Below are 20933 nucleotides of genomic sequence, written 5' to 3'. Positions count from 1 at the left end.
CTTCCCTTCGGGGAATCTCTTAGTCCAACTCTCATGTGTGTAACCTTTGAGAATGTTGCTTGCCTGCTTAGAGCGGTGCTGCATTGCATGATCAGTAAGGATTCAGGATGGCCCTTGAATGTTGTTTTCTGTTTGTGGTCAGATTTCTTACTGGATTGAAGAAGACAGAGTGAACCAGGATGTAAATATAAATTATTGCCACTGTTGTCCCAGACACCTAGATTTTCTGTCGATTGCTTCTCAAAGTGTCCAGAGGCCACATGCATGCAAACTGGCAAGACTCTTGTTTCGAAGGCAGATTCTTGGGACCCTCCCAGACAACTGAATCAGAATCTCTGATAGGGCCTGGGAATCTGAAATTTAACAAGCTCTCTTAGGCATACTAAATCCCTAGGCATAACATTGTCTTATCACTGTTCCTTTAATACAAGCCAGTCATTTTACAAAAGAGGACTGAGTCCCAGAGAGGCGGAATGACCTGTTTAATGTCTCATTGCTGGTAAACATCAGAGGCCAGGTGAGGACCCACACCTGTGCCTTCCCAGATCTGTCCTTTTTCAGCACCACATCCCCATCATCAAACCCTGGGGCATTCCTCATTGCATAGCACAAGTTCCTACAGGGAAGTGCTCTGAGATGCTTTCAGTGTCTCTGGAGCATGTAACAAGCAGGAGACAAGAGATTTAACTGGGCATATTACATTCCAGTCCCATGCAGGCTCCAGGGTAAGCAAGAGGAAGGAGAAAGTAGCTCTGTGTCCTCCAGTTGTCCCTGCAGGCACCCAGAGTGTTCTTCTGCTCTATCTGTCCTTACTATATGCTCAGAAAAGGATCCAGTTTTAGCCATTTATCCTTCTGTGCAAATAAACTGAAGAGCTCTTGTATTTATTTGCACATGCTGCTTAGGAGGTACTCTTTTCTTTCTTTGCTCTTGTAAGCCTTCCTGACTGTCCATGGTGACTACCTTTGGCACAACCCTCCAGTTTTGCCATGTCCATTCTATTTATTTACAACTGCATCTCCTGCACTAAACTGTCAGCATCTTGAAGGCAGGAGATACAGCTTTCATCTCTTTATACCCATTGACATCACGATCTCTAGTCCATGGTAAATGATAGATAAATAAATAATATATGTGTGTCAAATAAATTCTTGCAACAACCTAGTGAGTAGAGAAGACTTACCACCCCTACCTTACAGATTAATAAACTGGGTAGAAAAAGGCAAAGTGATTTGGGGATGATTACACAGTTGGCCAGTGAAAGGGAAGAGATTTAATTCAAATTATGAATGACTCCAAAAGTGCTGCCATTTCTCCCCCTTATCAAACCACTAACATGTTACCTCCAAGGTCAAGATAATCCCTCTCCTGGAGGTAACTACATCTTCCACCAACTCTCTAATTGCGGAAAAGGCAGATTGGCCTGGTTATTAGAAATGTGGTGAGACAAATGCAAAGTGTAAATTGAGAGCAAATTTGGAAGAAAAAACAGCAGTTGACGGCGAGAGACCAAAAAAGCAGATTGAGTTAAATGGCACTGACCCGAGTCTACAAGGGGAACTCATGCTTTGGGATCTTCCTCCCACGAAGCACCTGATATGAGTTTCAGGATTAGAGGAAGCTGCATCATTCTGGACATGCAGTACTGAAAAGGAACACAGAGCACTCCCCCACTGCATCTAGACTTCTTGTCCCAGATGCTCTGTGTTTCCTCTTGAGGCGGGGATCAGTGAGTGAGGGCAGGCCGGGCAGGGAAAACAGATGGTGGATGACTATGCACAGCCTCATTTACAGGGTCCACACTGGAATTAAAATGCTGGCATTCCCAATATTTAATATAGGTTTTATTTTAAAGACTGGTGCTAGAACCTACATTTCATAAGATCTTGCTTCGGCAACTAAGGCAAGACCTCTGGCCTCTCTCCGCTCCTTTAAAGTTCACCCTTCAATTATTTCTTTGAAAATTGCAAGCAGGTTTTTGCATACACTCACCCACAAGTCATTTCACCTACCTCCTGGCATGGGCCACGCCCCCCACCCTCAATCTGTGCATTGTCTCCCGCTTCTGCTACCCCTGAGGCCAGCTAAGGGCCCTTCTCCACTTCCATTGTATCAGAAGGACTAACCCCAAGCCAACAGAGCTCATATTCCATGGGTCCCAAAGATTCTAACACCGTTTTCTCCCTGCTGCTGCTGCTGCTGCCACTTGGTGCGTGGATGTCTTAGCATGTGAATGCCAACGCTGTGCCCTCCAAGGCGTCCAGACGTTCCTGCTGCTGCTGCTGCCGTCGCCATCCTCCCTCCTCCCCCAGCTCCCAAGCAACACTGCATCCTCCATGCACCTGAGTCCCTGGGACTACATTCTGATGCTCTCAGTGCATCAAAGCTACTCTCTCTTTTCTCTTGGTGTACATAACGCCCCGGTATTTTGTGCTGTTTTAGGCTGCCTTTTTGCTAAAAGCCTCCTCCCTAGAACTCAAATGTGAATCCACCGGGGCAAAGCCCATGGAAAAATCTGGGTGATTGTCACCAGACTCTGCTCAGCCTTGCCCCACTCCTGTAAAGTCCAATTTTCTGCTGCTGGACCCATCTTGTGAGCCTACTCTCTCCTCACCTCCCAATGAGTCCCTCAGAAGATACTTGGGCTGTCATACAGACAAGTTTCCACTAGTCCTGCTCACCATTCCAGCAAAGGTGGCTCCTGGAGATGGACATAGTCAAAGCCTCGGCCCTGCCTGCCACCTCTGGAGCTGTACCTACAATAATGTTTATTTGAGAAACTTCCCCCTCCATCTGTCCTACCCATCCTACCTGTAACCATCTAACTGGATCCATTTTCAGTCTCTGCTCTACTATGAAGCTCTCTGTTTTACTCCACGTAGCCCTCTGCTCTGCCAGACTTAGAAGCCAGTCAGAGTATTCATGTCACAATGGAGGAACTGCTTTTCACTCTTACCCTAAGGGCTGCGTCAATGTCAAATAGTCACTGCTGACTCTGCAGTGAGCAATCACAATAAAGTGATTAGAAAATAATGAAAGGAACTTGGATCCTCTCCCCATGGACATACCCAGCCAAGGTCCGCCAGGGCCCAAGTCACAACCATCAAATAAACAAACATATATATTTGATATTCTTTTTGTAGATATTTTAGAGTGCTATTTAAGCCACTAAGCCAATTTTGTGTTAAGGGTTCTCATTGCATTTTTTAAAAAAGAAGTCATCCCAAATACTAAGTTATGGGTGAAATTCTCACAAATCCCTAATCTTGGCTGCTCTGAAGTATGACTATATATTTGCCTAAAACCTCCCTAAAATGATAGAATACTGCCTGATTTTCTAAAAGCTGCAGTTTGAAAACTGGTCTAGACTGAGTGATATGAAGCACAGTTTGGTCCCTACATTGTTAGCATTTAATTTTGATGGTCTCAATTTAAAATTCTACCTTTAAATGAACTCAGTAAGACTCCCCTCCTGGATTAATCATTCTGGGCAATTCTGAAGAGTTCTTCTTATCAAAGAGAACATTAAAATTGTATATAAATGTATTCTTCCTGAGAGAGGTCAGATATTGTGAATTAGTTGATTATTTAAAAAAAAAAAAGAAAGAAAGAAAAGAAGGGGAAAAAGCTCTCCACTGGAAAGGCACCTGGCGGAAGTTTATTGCGAAGCTATGTGGTATAAGGACAAGGGCCCTGGATGTAGAGCGATGAAGCCAGGTTCAGGTCCTCATTCAGCTCTTGGTAGTTCTGCACTTGGGAATAAGTCACCTTAGTGACTTTATTATATTTTAGGATCATCATCTGTAAAAATGGACCCATTTTCTCCTGGGGGTGGGGTGGCTTTTGGGAGGATCACCATGAGACTATGAACAATGTACTTTAAGCTCTCCAAGGTGTATAGATATGTATGTATAGATACATACCTTACAAGAGAGAACAAGGAGAGTATTGTTACATTACCAGGTATTAATAGTTAATTAAGAACTGCATTACTTTAATTACTTTAATATGAAAGTCTCAGACTTTGGAACAGAAGGTTGAAAAAGGAATAAAGATGTAGTGTCATGTAACTAGGGAATTCTGGACTGGAAAGGGACCTTACAGAACATTCCTTCCAATTCTCCTTCCCCAGACACCCATTTATGCAGAAGGAAACCAAGGCACAGAGTTTGAGAAGCCTTCCTGAGGTCTCATGGCACTACCTGCAGAGCTCAGACTAAAACTTAGCTCTCCTGCTTCCCAGCCCCTAGCACCTGTGACTACAATCATTAAATTATGTCCATAATCCCATTTCTGCCTTCCTACACCCATGTCTACAACCACCAAAGCTTATTATCTGGTTCAACTGTCTCCTTTAATAAAAATCAACAAGATGATTGCAATATCTTCCTTTCCCTTTGCAGTGTAGATAAGACCAAACACTCAGAGAACTGTCATCAACTTGACTCAGGAAGAGAGACCTTTTTTATTCACTTATCAGATATTTATCTGAGTTCTTACTTGTGCCCAAGAATTGTGCTAAACCCTGATAAAAATCTGAGTGCTCAGAGGTTCCCTTCAAGTCGTGGACCAGTGATGACCACATAGGTGGAGATGTTAGAGCGGATATAAACAGATATCAATGGAAGCTTAAGGTGATGATGTGACTAAGGAGCGAGAGAAACTTGACAGCAAATTCTGCTTCACCTGAGCAAATGACAAGTATACAGTGATTAAAAATAAATAAATGAAAATTTGAGAGATCAGAAGAAGAAGACATTTCCTTTATCTATGAGAATTCTTTAGTGATTTGTGGCAGTTATACAGTTCCTGATCACAGTTTAGAGAGTTCATTACTCCCCACCCGGGAACTGCATCAGATTCTGACCCTGAGAACTCTGATGTCAAAGTCAGCCATACTTTAAACACTGAATATTCAGTATGAATACTAGGTCACTAACCTTTCTATTTCTCAGTTTCCTCATCTATAAAATGGAGACAATTACAAATGCTCTCCACTAGCAGGGTTGCTGTAAAGGTTAAATGAGTAACATGGGAAACAGTATAAGCAACAGAGAGAACCTCTTCACTGTTCTCAAGCAAGAGGCTGCATAGACAACAGTGTGTGCATGGTCTCTGGGGTCTTTAGCTCTGTCTGTGAAATGCATAGATAGGTGTGTCTTAAGAGTTTGCAATACTCCATTCTGTTCTTACTTTACATTTGCATGGAACCTATTATAAGAAAGGTATGCCAGCCAACAGTGTACAATGCTACCAGTTATTCACATCTTTGGCAACAACTATTTTTTTTTTTAACAATAGCCATTCTAACAGATGTGAGGTGCTATCTTGTTATAGTTCTGATTTGCACTTCCCTAATAATTAATGATGCTGAACATGATTTCATATACCTGTTGACCATTTTTATACCTTCTTTGGAGGAAGGTCTATTTAAGACTTTTGCCCATTTTTTAAAAATTGGGCTATTGGGGTTTTTGCTCTTGAATTGTGGGAGTTCCTTCTATATTTTGGAAATTAACCCCTTATCAGATAAACAGTTTGCAAATATTTTTTTCCCATTTCATAAGATACCTTTCATTTTGTTGATTCCTTTTCTGGATAGGAGCTTTTTAGTTTGACATAATCCCACTTGCCTACTTTTGGTTTCATTGCCTATGCTTTTGGTGACATATCCAAGAAATCATTACCAAGACCAATGTCAAGTAGCTTTCTCCCATATTTTCTTACAATAGTTTTAATAGTTCCAGGTCTCATGTTGAAATCCTTTTTTTTTTTTTTTTTTTTATTTTTTTTTTTTTTATTTTTTTTTTTTTTTAATTTTTATTTCCAGCATAACAGTATTCATTATTTTTGCACCACACCCCGTGCTCCATGCAATCCGTGCCCTCTATAATACCCACCACCTGGTACCCCAACCTCCCACCCCCCGTCCCTTCAAAACCCTCAGATTGTTTTTCTGAGTCCATAGTCTCTCACATGTTGAAATCCTTAATCCATTTTGAGTTGATTTTTGTGTATGGAAAAGGTAGTGACTGAATTCCTTTCTCTCTCTCTCTTCTTTCCTTCCTTCCTTCCTTTGTATTTGGATATCCAGTTTTCCCAACATCACTTGTTGACAAGACTATTCTTCATTTTGCATTCTCGACACATTTGTCAAAAATCGGTTGACCATATATATGTGAGTTTATTTCTGGTCTTTCTGTTCTGTCCCATTGGCCTATAGGTTTGTCTTTATGCCAGTGCCATGCTGTTTTAATCACTGTAGCTTTGTGATATATTTTGTAATTAGAAGTGAGGTGTGGACCACTTTGTTCTTTTTTCTTAAGGTTGTTTTGGCTATTCTGGGTTGACATAATTCAACACTGTTTCATGATAAAATGCTCAATAAACTAGGTGTAAAGGAAGGTAACCTCCAAAATGATAAAAGCCATATGTGACAAAGCCACAACTAAAATCCTATTCAATGGTGAAAAATTGAAAGCTTTTCCTTTAAGATCAGGAACAAGATAAGGATGCCCATTTTTGCCACTTCTATTCAACACAGTACTGAAAAATCTTAGCCAGAACAATTAGGAAAGAAAAGAAAAAGAAATAGGAAAAGAAGAATTAAAATTATCTGTTCGCAGGTGACATAATTCCTATATGTAGAAAGCCCGATAGATTCCACCAAAAGGAACTGTTAAAAGGAACTATTGGAACTAATACACAAATTTAGTAAACTTGCATGATACAAAATCAACATACAAAAGTCAGTTGTGTTTCTATACACTAATAATGAACCATCAAAAAAGGAAGTTAAGAAAACAGTCCCACTTACAATAGCATCAAAAATAATATATTTAGGAATAAACTTAACCAAGGAGGTGAAAGATTACACATTGGAAATTACAAAACATTGATGAAATTAAAGGAGACACAAGTAAATGGAAAGATGTTCCACGTTCATATACTGGAATGTCATTCCAAATATCCATACTTCTTCAAGTGGCCTACAGATTCAGTGTTATCTCCATCAAAATCCCAATGCGATTTTTTTTTTTTTTACAGAAATAGAAATACAATCCTAAAATTCATATGGAACCACAAAATCTTCTTTATTTTAACATCAGCTGATTATGAACTGATCAACTGTGTCTATAAAATAATTTCACTGTAATACCTAAATTAGTGTTTGATTAACTAGTGGGACTATAACCTAGCCAAGTTGGCACATAAAACTGACCATCACAAAAGGCTAGTGAACAATAAGTTGGCATATCTTTCTTATAAAGGGTTCCATGCAAATGTAAAATAAGAACAGGATGGAGTAGTGCACTCTCAAGACACACCTATCCACGCATTTCATAGACAATGCTTAAGACCCCAAAGACCATGCACGTACTGTCTATGCAGCCTATTGCTTGGGAACAGTGAACAGGTCCTCTCTGTTGCTTGGTGTGTTCATTGAGCTTCAGGAAATCTTAATACTTTATAGTTTCAATCACAGAACGGGATTTTTTTACACAGAACAAATTTAGAAGAACTCGATTCTGAATCTCTTCTATTAAGAGACAATGTGGTATATTAGAAAATATTTCAGCTATGGCAACAAACACCTGCATTCAGTCCATATTTGTCACTTTCTAGGTGTCCAGTCAAGTCACTTAATCTCTCTAAGAGAGATTGGCAATTACCTATGAATGGTAATAATAGTATTGTCATTTCAAGGTTCCCATAAAGAATTAAAGACCATAAACCAAGTGGCATGGGTTCATAAAAGATGATCAGTTAAGACAAACTATGAACTACTTTTGGTTCAAAGATTATCTAGTGTTAGCTGAGTGGTCTTAGGAAACTTACTTTACTTCTCTGTGCCTCCATTTCCTCATCCATAAAATAAGCGTAACAATAAATTATTCTGGGGATTAAATGAGTCTATATATATATGTGTGTGTATATATATACACATATATATATTTCATATATAAATGAAATATATATAAAATAAGTTCTCAGAAAAAGTCTGGTACATAGTAAGCAATATATATATTGTTTAATTATGATAATTTGCTATCTGTATGGGAGCTATGAAATCAGGGAGGTGGGAAACCTGGATTTTAGTCCCAACCCTGCACTGGGTGAACTCAAAGAAGCCATTTCACTTCTCTGCCATCACGTCCGTCTCTGTAAAATGAGGGAGTTGATCGGACCCTCTGTGGAGCTCAGACACGGTAAGACTGCATACTAAACTCCACTGTGAAATGCAGGGACTTGAGAAGACTTCTGGCTCATAGAGAGTTCCAGCTGCTAATCTCTCACAGATCTGTCAAGTCTTCCTTATTGATTCACACCAGGAACCCTGCCTCAGTCTCAGTTTTTCTACAGGGCAGCTGATCTGTTTACTTTTCACCAAGATGTGTTCCTCTCTCAACCGCATCAGAGCTGTCAGAAACCAGCTTCGTGGCAGGGAGAGACGGAAAGAATGTTTTTGTTTTTCTGCTTCACTGTGTCTTCCATCCTTTAGGGTCTCTTCTGAGAAAGGTCAAAACAGAATTCTGCATCTGCCGCAGTGGGAAATGCTAGCCAATCAAAGAAGCAGGGCCCATGTAAGCGACAGGGCCTGCCCCCGGGAGGCTAGGACTAGAGTCCCGTCAAGCCTGACTCCTCCTCCAGCCCATGGAGGGTCAGTAGTCATTCCTTCTCTGTCCGAGTTATAGCGGATTACAAACATCCTGAATGTTATGCATGCCAGGTGGAAGGGGGGAAAGTAACTAAAGCATGACGGGACATCTAACAGAGGGCAAAAAAGGAGTGACAGGTGGTTTTTGCCTAAGATTCTGTTACAAGCTGAAGTATTCTGTACATCCCTTCTTTCTTTTTCTATATTCAGCTATGACTAGGGAGGCAGGAGGAAGGAGATTCAACCTCTTCCTCAATGGAGAAGAGTGCTTTTTATTTATTTTTATTTTTTAAAGGATTTTATTTATTTATTTGACAGGCAGAGATCACCAGTAGGCGGAGAGGCAGGCAGAGAAAAAGGAGGAAGCAGGCTCCTTGCTGAGCAGAGAGCCTGATGTGGGGCTCGATCCCAGGACCCTGGGATCATGACCTGAGCCGAAGGCAGAGGCTCAACCCACTGAGCCACCCAGGTGCCTCTAGAGGAGTGTTTAAAAGGTTGCTTCCACTTCTTTTCTCTCCTATGCTTCTGCTCCCTTTGTCTCTTTAATACGCTCCTCAAGGTAGAAGAGTACCTGAGCGTCAGTCTCAGGTGTGCCGTGGCTGTATTTATTACCAGGCAAAGTTAGGATCCTTAAAATCAGGGTCCCAAGAACCAGCCTTCTTTCTTTCTGTGTCCAGGCCCAGGTCATACATGTCCAAGGAGGGAGAGGCAGTAAGGAGGGACTGGCAAAGAAAGAGAAAAGCCCCTGGTTGTAAGTGACTGCTGATCAATGGATAGTGTTCAACAACATGATATTTACAATGCACATTCTAAGACATTTTTCCAAATGGCTGAATCATTGATTGGTTCCACCATCTAATGGAATAAATGAGGAAGAACTTCTTCCGGCTTCGAATTAAGAAGGGGGTTCTCAGCCCTCCTACCAAACATTGGTATGCTTAGCATTTCAACCAGAAAGAGCTTTGCCTTTCATTGATGTTATTTTGCAACCTATACAACTCCAACTAATCTTACCATCTCTGAGCTAGAGAAAACTCAAAGACCAACCCACTAAACCCTCCATAACATTCTCTACTTGACTTTCTCTACCACATTTTTGGAGCATAGTCCTGCCGTTTCTTCTTAAACATTTCTAGCAATGAAACACACACTCTTACACAAACAGATAACTTTATGTCCAGGCAGGTGTAATTCCGAGACGCGCTTTTTGTTGTTGTTGTTATTTCTTTGTAACTTCCTCACAAAATTTATTTTCCCGCTTTTGGAGTCAGACAAGGTAAATTGAAATACCTTTTCCTAAGACATTTAAGTACTTAAATAGTTCTCAGACTGGGTTATGTGGTCGCAATCTCAGTGGCTGAGAACAGCAGTGATTTACTTCTTGTAGATACAAATGGCCATCCCAAGTCACCTGGAGACTCTGCTGTGCATTTTCCTCACTTAGAGACTCAGACTGACATAACAGATCCTATTAGTAGTTTACTTGTAGCATCTACCAATTGAGTCAATATGTAGTGACCAAAAAGTTAGTGTACATTGAATGGTTTCAACTGAATGTTAATTGTAATTCTCCAACTCCCTGGGGTCAAAGATTCATTTCAAAATCTGGATAAGGTATCTTGAGTTCTACTTCCATGTACTGCAGAAGTTGACACCCTCCCCAGTGTTTCTGTGGGGTTCCCCACTCCTAGGAGTCATCTGTCTAGCTCTCCCTCTGCAACTCTGCTCCCTCAGTTTTCAATCCCTATGGGCTGTATCACACTGCTCTCTGGTCTGTTTGTCCCAAAACATGGACATAGCCCTTCACCTTTATTCTCCAAGTCACCACTAGCATAATGTTGTTATGGGTGGCAGATTTACTAGTCACAGGGATAACAGGAAAGGAGGAAGTAGAGAGAGCGTCTGAGAAGAGAGCTATCTAAATGACTTGACCTTGAAATTTAGACCTCACAGTTTCTGAAGTTCCCTACCTGTCTCTTACCTCCTCCTACTCCAACGTCAGGCCCATCTTCAGCCCTCTGATGAATCCCTGCCAAACTTCTCAACTCATACTCCTGGGTCCTATGTTCATGTCTGTAGTTGCAAAGGGAAAACTCAACTTGATATTATTTTATTCAGCAGAGCAGTTGAGCTCTTTTTTTCTTAACCTCTTCCATTTTGATTTATTCTAATATAATCTCCTTCATAACCAAAGGACTTATTAATATGTTTTCCAACAAGAAGAATTATCTACCATAACCTTCACACTGGAAGAGAAAGCAAAAGTTGAGAAATTTGTTTTTCTTCAAGTGAATTGGGGTAAAGCCAAGGGGGAGACGAACCATGAGAGACAATAGGCTCTGAGAAACAAACTAAGGGTTTTGGAAGGGAGGGGTTGTGGGGAGATGGGTGAGCCTGGTGATGGGTATTAAGGAGGGCACGTATTGCATGGTGCACTGGCTGTGGTGCATAGGCAATGAATCTTGGAACACTGAAAAAATTAAAAAAATTTTAAAAAAAAGATGCCATCAAAAAGAGGCACCTAGGTGGCTCATTTCATTAAGTGTCTGCCTTAGGCTCAGGTCATGATCTCAGGGTCCTGGGATCGAGCCCCACCCTGTTGGGCTCACTCCCTAATGGGTAGTCTGCTTCTCCCTTTCCCTCTGCCCCTCCCCACTGCTCATGCTTGTGCGCTCTCTCTCTCTCTCTCAAATAAATAAATAAATTTTTTTAAAAATTAAATTAAAAACTTAATTAAAAAAAAAAAGCAACTATAGAAACCAAAGGCATCATATATCTCACATGCCACAATTCTGGAGTGTTGGGTTTTTGTTCCAGACTACACATCTCTCATCAGGTCTTCCTCACACTGCCTCCAGCTACTGTGAGTTCATTCTTGATTTTTTTGTAAGAGATAATTCCTCTCCTCTTGCAGTGCATAGTATGGGACTGGGACTCCAATGGCAAACATGACTTCATTGGAGAATTCACCTCGACATTCAAGGAGATGAGAGGAGCAATGGAAGGGAAACAGGTAGGTGGTAAATCACACATGGTATTTCCCCCAGACACTTCTCTCTTGATGTATCCTTAGTACCACTACACATGGAATACCTAGAGAAGAGATATCAATATTTGATTAAATGTGACAAGTTGGAAGCATGATGGGATCTGAGTACCTAGATTCTACTATTAACCCAACCAAAGCAACTAGTGTGAGCTTGGAGAGGACACCGCCCCAGTGTGGTACAATCTCTCCATCAATAAAACAGAGAGGTCAGATGAGAATATCTCTGATTTCCTTTAGCTGTGTAGCCTTGGACAAGTGACTTAACCTCTCTGTGCCTCAGTTTTCTCACTTAAAAATGAAGGTGATTAGTGTACCTACTTAATAGAACTTTGTGAAGATTAAATGAGATAATTCATGATATGTACTGAGAGGCGTGCCTAGCATGTAGCTAGTGCTTCCCAAATATCTGTTTATGGTAATATTTTCTTTCCATGACTTGGTGGCATTAATTACATATTTACTGCTTTGGAAAAATTATCAGATTCTTCCAGATATTCAATACGGCCACGGGATTTTCTTTTGGCTCCACCATTTCACTCACACACTGGATACTGAGACATGGACCCAAACCCCAGCACATAACAGAGGCATATAGGGATTTAATCATGCCACACAGCAACCTAAATGTCTTCTTCATTTCTCTCAGGCACACATACATTCATGTATCTATAAACTGATCAGTCATTTGTTTTCCTCTGGACCCTAACCAGGTAACTGCTGTTCTTACCTGTTCATTGTTCATCTGCCCAATTCCTAGCCATGAAACCTGTATCTCTTTGCCTGTGGGATTTCTCTGGTAACTGAAGCCCCTATTCTGCCTCTGCCCACAGTCAGGTGAAGTATAAGGGAAGGTGTAGCTCCTTCCAGGGACCAGCCCTAAACACATAACTAATGGGAGAGGGGGGGTGGAGTCTAAATACCCCAGATGTCTTGCCCCACAGGGGACAGAACTCTGAGTGTGTGTTCTATGGAGTTCCTAGAGTTCCCCAGCAGGAATCGGCCCTGGTTGCCCACAGTGGTAACTGACTGCAGACTTCTTTGGCAGTCTCTGAGTCTCAATTCCCCACTCCTCAGTTGGTGCTTCCTGATATTACTTCCCAAATGAACTACTTACACTTAACTCCTTGTCTCAGGGGATCTCAAAACCAAAATACCTGACCTTCTTACTCTGGGGCCCACTGTCCCCATGGAACAGAAAAGAGTGACAGCTGAGTGTTCAATGGCTTTGAAAAGGGCTTTCCCTTAGAGATAAGATCCTATACCTGGCCCGGTCAGAAGTGCTGATTACAGAGGATATCGCAACTCATTTTCAATGTCTCTTCTTTCAGATATAAGGTCAAGATATACTTAGAATGGGGGGCACCTGGGTGGCTCAGTGGGTTAAGCCTCTGCCTTCAGCTCAGGTCATGATCTCAGGGTCCTGGGATCGAGCCCCACATCAGGTTCTCTGCTCAGCGGGGGGCCTGCTTCCCCCCCTCCCCAGCCTGCCTCTCTGCCTGCTTATGATCTCTCTCTCTCTCTCTCTCTCTCTCTGTGAAATAAATAAATAAATAAATAAATAAATAAATAAAATATTTTTTAAAAAAGGATATACCTAGAATGGATGGAAATAAATTAATATTCTTTAGAACTGGAAGCTTAGTCTGAACCAGACCATTTGTCAAGTACTTACATTTGGTCTAGAAAATCAAGGGCAACTTTCGACATAGCTCCCACAAAACCTGTTGTATATGCTCTGTTTAGCATCCAGGATTCCAAGCAACTTCTGAAACATGCAGACCTTTGCCACCAGCAGGCATGCAAAGTTTCAGGGCCACAGTCAAAACCAGCACTAAATTGAGGGGTTGGGTATCTCTGTCAGTTAAGTGTCTGCCTTCCATTCAGGTCATGATCCCAGGAATTTGACCACTTCTCAAATTTGACCTGGGATTGAGACCTGAGTCATACCCCCTGCCACTCTCTTCTGCTCTCTCTTTCAAATAAACAAATAAAATCTTTTTTAAAACAAAACAAAAAACCAACACTAAATTATAAATGAAGTCACACCCAGGATAACAAGATAGCCAGAGAAGTTGTTGCTCTGTTGAGCCAGGCCCAATAAATCAAGGAATTATCAATACTATGTATTAGAGTTCTAAAAAGTTTCACGAAGTTGTGTCTGTTCTCTTCTACAAGTAAAAATAACCAAATCAATAAATATAGGAAACATTTCATCTTTAGGTTCTTAAGAGGGTAGAATAAGTAAAATTATAGCATATATAATAGTTGAAGAAACCAAAGTCTACTCCTTCCAAACAAGCAAAAATGAATCTTCAAGTCCCATTGAGGAAATTAATCATACGCTATATACTTTTCTGTATCATTGAGATACCAGAAAGATTTTATTTAGTTCAATCACTCAGCCCCATTTGGGCACATTTGCACTGTAGGAAATATTCTCTTATGTATTGATTCTACTAGTACTTATTACAGAACACCTACTAAGTGCCAAGCTCTACGTGTGTCATGACTGCACATCAGAGTAAAATACAAACATGAATCAAATAAACAAAAAACAAAAATGTAATTGTAGTTTGTGACAAATGTTATAGAAAACTGAACAAGTGTATGAAGTATAAAGGTGTGGTACTGGAAGAATAATCTGAAACGGCAGCACTTAAGTTGAAGCTCCTTAAAGACAAAAAGAAGCCAGCCATGTAACAAGCAAGGGAAAAGCATGCAAGCTGAGGGAATAGCATTACCAAATCCTGAGTGAGGAAAGAACTTGGTGTGATTAAGGATGTGGAAGAGACTAGTCAATCTGGAGCAGAGAGGGTGGATGAGATGTGGTCCAAGACAGAAGCAGGGGCCAGGAAAAGCACATTCTAATAGCTTGGAGAAAGGAGTTTGGATTTTCTTCTAAATGTGGTAAGAACTATACAGCTTTGTGCTCACCAGGACAGGGACCACTAGCTACATGTGAGTGTTTTAGTCTTACTTTTAATTAATTTAAATTGAGTTTCAATTTCATTTCCTCAGCCACACTAGCCACACTCTAAGTACTCCATAAATTCTTGTGGCTTGTGGCTTCAATTTGGTTGATACAGGTGTAGAATATTTCTATCATTGCAGAAAGTTCTACTGGACAGTGGTCCAGAGAGGTCCAAGCTAGAGAATGACATGACTGGTTTTAACTTTTAAAAATGACTCTGGCCACTGTGTAGATAATTTGTTATAGAGAGAGAAGACGGTGAAAGCAGATCTGTCAGGAGGCTGCTACTGAAGGCAAGACAAGAGATGATAATGATTTAGGCTCAAAACGTGATGATGGAGGTGGAGAGAAATAGAGTGTTTTAAGATGGGTTTTAGAGACAAGAGCTACAATATGTGTTGAGGGTTTGTATATGAGGGGGATAGATGAGTAAACATTGGTGCCATTTCTGAGTAAGGAAGTCTTATTTCAGGGAGGTCCAGTTTGTGAGGAAAGTTCAAGAATGGGGTTTGGAAAACTGGAGGGGAGGCCTGCCTGTAGAAGTATTTTGGAGCCATCAACAAAAAAGTAGTTAATATCAAGAGAATGGAGGATAGAGAGAGAGGATAGAGGCTGGAATGGAGGAACCTCTGTAAGAAGAAACAAAGATGAAAAGAGGAGCCATACTCTTTTAAGCACCTTCCTGTGAGAGTCATAGTTCTGTAGGATAAATTCTTGATTAACTTGGGTTAATTCTCAGGAGGCTTTCATGAACAGCCTTACTCTCAGGTGGCCAAAAAGGAAACTTGCAAGAACAAATAGGAGAGCCCCTCCAAGAACTTTCTAGAGCAAGCACTATGCTAATAGACCAGGCTTTGGAGTGAGACTGTTGTGGTGAATCCCAACTTCACCAGTTGCTACCATAAGACCTGAGCCTTAACTTTCATCTCTAAGAGGGAGTAGTGGGAGAGTTAAATGGTATTGTAGATGTAAAGCAAATAGCTTATAATAACATGAAAACTTCATCCCAAGACAGATAGAAAATACTTAGACCCGGTTCATCAGCACACCTGCCTGCCCAACAGCCGTAAAAGCCCCCAAGTACCTGCAGGTTCTGATTCCGCTTCCTTGGAGCCCTTGCCTGGCTGCACCGTCCCATCCTCCACTACAGGTCTGCCTTAGCCTAAGATGGAAATGAGTAGACTTTTCATGAATTATCATTATAATTCTTAAGATAACTTGAATTCTAACTCAAAGTTTCATCAGTTATGTCCTTCTTGACAGAAGAAATTGAGGTTAATAGAAATGATTGAAAATGACAAAGGAATCATCACAGCTAATTTTGGATCTTTTCTTTCCAATTGTAAGGGAAATCCCTACACTACTTGTTGTTCATACTGTGACATTAGAGGAAGTTTTGAGGGAAAGGCAATTTCAATTTTGACAGATTTGAGAGGAACTTGGAGTGTTTTGTCTGAAAATACTAGACCTACTTTGAGACAAGCTGGAACTCTTGTTTATCAAGCACTATGAGAGTTTGGAGAGCAAATGAGAAGAGAACCTAAGAGAGGGAAGAAAGACAACCATGACCATGATGGAAAGATGAGACCTTAAAAAACAAGCAAACAAAAAACAAACAGGGTTTGCGATATCTTGATTTCAGATTCAATTGGACTCTTCTTTCTTCCTGTTCTCTCCTCCCACATTCCTTCGCTCCTTCCTTTCCTCCCTTTCTCCCTTCCTAACTTCCTTCCTTCCTCTTTTTCATTCCTTCCTCTTATAGAAAGAGTTCTAGAGGACCTTTGGCCAGTACAGGATTCCTTTCTTCCCAAACCTTATGTGGTTGCCCAGCCCCTAGTTCCACTAGTGGAACTTCCCCAGTATTGAGAAACTGCTGTTCTCAGTTATCTGTTGCTGAGGAACAAATTACCCCAAAAGTTCCTGGCCGAAAACAACAATCGTTATTCACTTACAGTTCCTTCGGTTGGCAATTTAGGCTGTGTTCACCTGGGGCAGCTCCTCTCTATTCTCTACATGATGCCAACTGAACTCACTCATGCATTTGTGCCTTGGCAACTGGGACAGCTGGGACATTTCTCCATGTACGCTTTTGTTTTCCAGGAGATCAGCCTAAGCTTTTCTACATGGTGGTAATAACACACCAGCAGCAGGAAGAAGGCAAACCCCAATGCACAGGCATTTTTAGTCCTGTGCACACTTCACTTTTGTTAATGTCCCATTGGCCAAAAGAAGTCACATGGCTAAGCTCACTGTCATTGAGGGAAGCCCCTACACAAATGCATGAACACTGAGAGAAATGGATCAGTGGAGGTCAAAGCTGTATCAGTCTACACCACTCACATCTGCCTCAGAAATTGCTTTATTTTCAGATAATCCTAATTGTCAGAGAGAGTGAAAATTTGTCTCCTGAGTGGAAATCCGGGGATCTGGCTCCCATGGAATGGTGGGCAGGAGCATTCAGTGACTCTTGGATGTTTGACTTGTAGTTGATTTTGTCACTTGAAGTCTTGTAGGACAGAAAGATTGATATCTCTTCCCCTAGACAGCTACCCTACTTCCCAGCTACCTTCTCAGTTCCCAGCCACTCCTACAGCTCTGATACTATCCCCTTTGGAGATCTACTGTGTCACCATAGTGTTATGTATCACTCCATTATTTTAGTTCTCAGTGAGGTTCTATGCAAACTCATCATTATTCCCACTAACTTCCTGTAGCCAGCATTCAATGTCTCTCAGTGTTCTGACATTATAAGCCAATTCCTAGACACTAAGACTCAATACTCGTGTTAGGAATGTGTCTACATATGTCTCCTTCCCTCTGTTGCTCGATTCAACCCTATTAATAGAAAGCATTCCCAAGTGCCAGGCACTGTTTTAAATGTATTACATGGATTAGTTATTAAGACTTCACAATAATCCTGAGAGATACAATTATCAGCTCCATCTTACAGAGGAGATATCCAAAGCATAAAGGAATCAAGTAATTTGCTAAGGGTTGCCTGGCTGGAAATTGATGGGACCAGGATTCAAACCATGCCATCCAATATCAGTCTCACTCATCCATGCCTCTGAACCATCCCTCATGATGCAAACATTATCACAGAGAGACCATTTGTTAGCCTTCAGACCCGTCTGCTACAGCCTCTGGGAGCTTGGCCTAATCAAATGACTCCCCTTCTTCCTGTCACAGGTACAGTGGGAGTGCATCAATCCCAAGTACAAAGCCAAGAAGAAGAATTATAAGAACTCAGGCATTGTGATTTTGAACCAGTGCAAGGTATGTATGCAGTTCCTCTCAAGAAGTGTGAAGCTAGGGGTGCCTGGGTGGCTCTGTTGGTTGGATGACTGCCTTCAGCTCAGGTCATGATCCTGGAGTCCCGGGATCGAGTCCCACATCAGGCTCCCAGCTCCCTCTGACCTTCTCCTCGCTCATGATCTCTCTCACTGTCTCTCTCTCAAATAAATAAATAAAATCTTGAAAAAGAAAAAAGAAGAAGTGTGAAGCTAGGGCTGTCTGGGAGGAAGAGCTTAGGTTGTATGGTCAGTGGGAGAGAATGTCAAGGAGGTGTGTTTTTTAAAATAGAAATCAGAAAGTCAATGTATTAATGGATGTACAATGAGAAATGTAGGCATAGGTGGTTTTGGAGAAGTGGTGGCCCACCATCCCTTCCACAAAGACAGTCATACCCCCAAAGATGGGGAGTCCTGGTCACATGTCAGGCTCTTCTGTATCCAGAACAGCATCAGAGGGAGATCCCCCAAGGGTAAGCCAGCATTTCCAAAGCCCCTACCTTATCCTCGTCACAGTGTTCAGTGTTTCCTAAGTGACACTTCACCCATGATGCAAGGGTCCATGAACACAAAGCTGTGGTGAAGGATCACAGGGGCCTGGAAACTCCTCCCAAAAGGGCTCTAGCTTCACAGAAAATTCTACATGCTAATAATCAAACCTCTGAAATCACATTTGAGAATAACCCTGGCCCTTGGGGCACCTGGGTGGCTCAGTGGGTTAAGCCTCTGCCTTTGGCTCAGGTCATGATCTCAGGGTTCTGGGATCGAGCCCCACATCGGGCTCTCTGCTAAGCAGGAAGCCTGATTCCCCCTCTCCCTCTGCCTGTCTGTCTGCCTACTTGTGATCTCTCTCTCTCTCTCTGTCAAAGAAATAAATAAAATCTAAAAAAAAAAAAAAAAGAAAAGAAAAAGAGAGAGAGAGAGAGAATAACCCTGGCCCCAGCTGAGTATTTACTATGTGAGAGTAACAATGATGAATTCTGTCTAACTTGTATCCGAACCCTGAGATATCTGCTGTCAACTGAGACGATGTAACTAGTCACACACATGGTAAGTTTAAGAGCTGAGATTTTAACCTATGCCTGTCTGACTCCACCATACAAGACTTAAATGCCATCTAGCTTCTCTCTATGTATATCAGGTTCCTTCTCTCCTGCCAGGCTCTGCACATCCTCTCATAGCAAGAGTGAGAGGAAAGGAAAGACGGATGTGACCATCTCTTGAATCAGTCAGTAGGAGTAGGGAACAGTGTATTGGAATTAGCCATTGGGATCTTTGTATTAATTGTTACTTTTATTTTCTACAGTTTTTGATACTTTAACATCTTGGAGCCTTGTGGACAGGTGTAGGGTCTGCGCCTCCCAGGGTTAGCTAATTCCTGGAGATAGCAAACAACTTGTGTGCTTGTGAGCCTACCTTTGATATGCAGACCAACCAATCCCGAGCCTGTACCCCCAACCACCTCCTTTATGGAGCGCTCACATATAGAGTTAATATTCCTTTGGCCCTATAGCACCCTGGGTCAAGGCTTCAGATAATTAGAGACCGCCTCTATAGCCCAGAGCCACCAAAATTATTCAGACTCTCCAATCCTAAACCAATTTAACTGCTTTCCCTGTCCCACTCATTCCTTACCTGAGCCCCCCACACAAACACAATAAAGACTTCAGCCAACACTTGCTTTTCGATCTTTCTGCCTTCTGATTGACACTGGTGTTTCCCCATATGACCCTTGGGTGGCATGACATACCTCCTTCAGGGAGCTGTGAGTAATAAACTCTTCTTCCGGGGACACCTAGGTGGCTCAGTCAGTTAAGTGTCTGCCTTCGGCTCAAGCTGGGATGGAGCCCTGGCATCAGACTTCTTGCTCTGCAGGAAGCCTGCTTCTCCCTCTGCCTGCTGCTCTCCCTGCTTGTGCTTGTTCTCTCTCTGACAAATAAATAGATAAAATCTTAAAGGAAAAAAAATTCCATATTAAAAAAGAAGTAAATAAACTCTTCTTCCAAAGACAGATGTCTCTGGTCATCTTACCTCATAGATCAAATCCCAGGTACATTCAAAACATCCCTGTGCCCAGGGAAGCAGGAAAAAAGATCTAGATGAACCACTTCAGTGGTTGTCTATGTCCTTTAGGTGGCTGTGTGCAAGTCTGTTTTGATCCTCCATGGATTCATCTTACAGTTTAGTGCTCAGGGGCTATTTCAGCTCATTCCCAAGTTCTTATTTCCTTGATATACAAACAATAGTAAGGTGTTCCAATCATCAAGCAAAGCATTGCCATAAGGAAACCAGAAGCATGTGTCTGGGTGGCTCAGTCAGTTAAGGATCTGCCTTCAGCTCAGGTCATGATCCTGGGGTCCTGGTATTGAGCCCCACATTGGGGTCCCTGATCAGTGGGAAGCCTGCTTCTCCATCTCCCTCTGACCCCCCGCCCCCGCTCGTGCTCTCACTTTCACTTGCATTAAAAAAAAAAAAAAAAAAAAAAGGCAAGAACAGGCATTTTTCCAGGGGCCAGGTAAACATCAGGCCTGAGAAAAGTCTGCCAAGAGCTATGTGCCACCTGGAGGTGGTACCTAGAGATACCAACGTGGGATTTCATGGGTCAGTCTCAGAAGCTGCCCAGAACATCAGATTGAGGGTCAAAAATCACAGGTACTGCCTGCCCAGGTACAAGGGGCAAGTCTGCCAACTCCAGGACTGCAGGGACCATGTTGGTTTTTCATCACCGTATCCCTAGCATCTAGTGTATGGTGGGGGCTCAGTAAATCCTTGTTCAATAAATAAGTCGATGAACATCCCCCAGAGTCAAGCAGCAGAATCATAAGGAAGCAGAAATGAAGCAGAAATCGGTAAGGCACACAAGAACACAGATGACTGTGGCTGGGCAGAAAGCAGGGAGCATACTGACTTCCAGCACAGAGGTCCAAAAGATGGACTATGCCAGTCCAGACAGCCATCATTAGA

At 41.9% G+C, this 20933-nt stretch overlaps 1 protein-coding gene across 2 annotated transcripts in view; it reads left to right on the top strand.

Moving 5' to 3' along the window:
* The window catches only part of CPNE4 (copine 4), a 468028-nt gene that overhangs the window by 410134 nt on the left and 36961 nt on the right, over window positions 1–20933 (top strand). For both annotated transcript variants that reach the window (XM_032333091.1, XM_032333096.1), the window contains exons 8-9: window positions 11574–11672; window positions 17869–17955. In XM_032333091.1, the coding sequence (XP_032188982.1) occupies window positions 11574–11672; window positions 17869–17955 (186 nt within the window). The remainder of the gene's footprint in view (window positions 1–11573; window positions 11673–17868; window positions 17956–20933) is intronic.

The sequence above is a fragment of the Mustela erminea genome, chromosome 1 (genome assembly GCF_009829155.1).
Source record: "Mustela erminea isolate mMusErm1 chromosome 1, mMusErm1.Pri, whole genome shotgun sequence".
NCBI lineage: Eukaryota > Metazoa > Chordata > Mammalia > Carnivora > Mustelidae > Mustela > Mustela erminea.
The sequence above is the reverse complement of the archived record's forward strand: the minus strand, read 5'-3'. Positions and strand labels throughout refer to the sequence as shown.